General features: G+C 33.1%; 1 protein-coding gene across 1 annotated transcript; it reads left to right on the top strand.

Moving 5' to 3' along the window:
• Window positions 1–332: 332 nt before the first annotated feature.
• LOC135134560 (gustatory receptor 68a-like) lies at window positions 333–1719 on the top strand. The gene is made up of 2 exons (XM_064063252.1): window positions 333–1141; window positions 1188–1719. Exons 1-2 carry the CDS (start codon window positions 350–352, stop codon window positions 1515–1517), a joined length of 1122 nt encoding a protein of 373 aa, XP_063919322.1. The 5' UTR covers window positions 333–349; the 3' UTR covers window positions 1518–1719.

The raw sequence follows: 1719 nt of genomic DNA, 5'->3' as shown, positions 1-1719 counted from the left end.
TTTAAGTAATATTTACTTAATGTGCAAAATTTTAATTAGTGTTCATCATCTACACAGATTCCTGAAATATATTTCAGCGAAAATTGGGGCCGACCTGACCCATTTTTTTTTTAATACATAAAATTACTTTCTAAAAAAATCAACGGTAAATAAATAAGCCGCATATTTATAAGAACGATAAACAAGTAGATTACAGTAAATAAAGCAATTAATTAGTCACGGTAAAATATTTCGTCATTAAATAATCAATAATAGCACTCTAATAAATCCAGATGACTAATTACTGGCCTCAAATATTCATACGTAATTTTTATCAACCAACACAACTTAAACACCTAAGTCAACTAAGATGAGCTTTAAATTATTAGAAGTTGTGTTTCAAGTGGGAAAAATTTTAGCCATGAGTCCCTGGAACTCCGAAACCAAAACAGTTCACTTTCCCTCACTACCTTATGCATTCTTCGTAACTGGTATTTATTCAGTTGGACTTTTTATATCCGCAATTTACAGATATCCGGTTTACGTAGAACTAAGTAGTGCGAAGTTCACAGTTCAAGTTCTTTTAGACGCTTCCTTGTATTTGATTAACATAGGCACAATTTTAACAGCCGTACGAAAAAAATCCGAGTGGCGCAAATTGCTTTTAAACCTAAAAATAACGCACCACAAGAGTTCCGAAAATGCACAATATTTACGCTTCGTAATAGCAAACCTTGTATATGTCGTACTTAGTATTTTGGAAGGTTGGGTGTATGGAAGCTTGATGGGTTTAGACTTTGTAAAACAATATGCTATAGAATACCTCCAAATGTACTCTCAGTTTATCCTCTACTTTCTTCTGTACGTTGTCTTGAAAATGTTGCTGATGAGGTACGAATACATCACAAGATTTACATCAGAATTTGGAAAAAGAAGACTGCTTACTAAAGACTACTTCTGGTATTTACAAAAAATTAAATGTGATATTTGTTTTCTGCGAGAGACTAGCGATCTTATCAACAATATTTTTGGATGGCCATTTTTACTCATCGTTTCTTTCACAACGCTGCAAATTCTACAGACTATACAGACAATTTTAGTCAAAAGAAGAGGCAATGTTTCCGTCACGTTGTACAGCATAAGCATGATTGCGTGGCACTTCGTAAGTTTTCACCCAAAAATATCTTTAGCTAATGACGTAATTTAAGTTCTGGACCTATGGCAATATACTTCTGTGTGGTTCCATACAAGACGAAGTAGAAAAAATATTAGCAGTGGCATCTAAGATGGAAACATTATTCTCAGACAACAAAACCAAAGAAAGTGAACAAATTCGCTTATTTATAAACGTGGTCAAAGAAAATTTCCCCAATTTTTCGGCTGCTAACTTTTTCGACGTGAATCGAAAAACGGTTTTTCAAATTTTCAACACCATTGTTACTTTCTTGGTTGTTATGCTTCAGTTTGAATACAGTCAAGATCCAAACGCTGGTACCACTGCGTCTCCGCTAAAATGTGTATGTAACAAAACGAAGTAATTAAAGTAATGTACAATTTCATGGTGCATACAGTATTTAAGAGTAAAATTGTATTCAAATAGAATCTTACAATGTTGTTATACATGGGACATAATTTTCGTAGGACATCAAAAAAATTCTGGTTAAAAATCGCATCAGGGCACTGTCAAAGTTTAGTCCAAACCAAAAAATTCAGTTACAAATATGTAGATAAATAAGTAAG

The sequence above is a fragment of the Zophobas morio genome, unplaced genomic scaffold (assembly GCF_036711695.1).
Source record: "Zophobas morio isolate AGI-343-1 ecotype UQ-CSIRO unplaced genomic scaffold, CSIRO_AGI_Zmor_V1 ptg000023l, whole genome shotgun sequence".
Taxonomy (NCBI): Eukaryota; Metazoa; Arthropoda; class Insecta; order Coleoptera; family Tenebrionidae; genus Zophobas; species Zophobas morio.
Note: the sequence above shows the minus strand (reverse complement) of the source record. Positions and strands in the feature narration are given on the sequence as shown.

Coding starts and splice junctions, on each gene's coding strand:
- LOC135134560 (XM_064063252.1), top strand. CDS start 350: ATGAGCTTTAAATTATTAGAAGTTGTGTTTCAAGTGGGAAAAATTTTA. Junction 1,142..1,187: donor GCATGATTGCGTGGCACTTC/GTAAGTTTTCAC, acceptor ACGTAATTTAAG/TTCTGGACCTATGGCAATAT.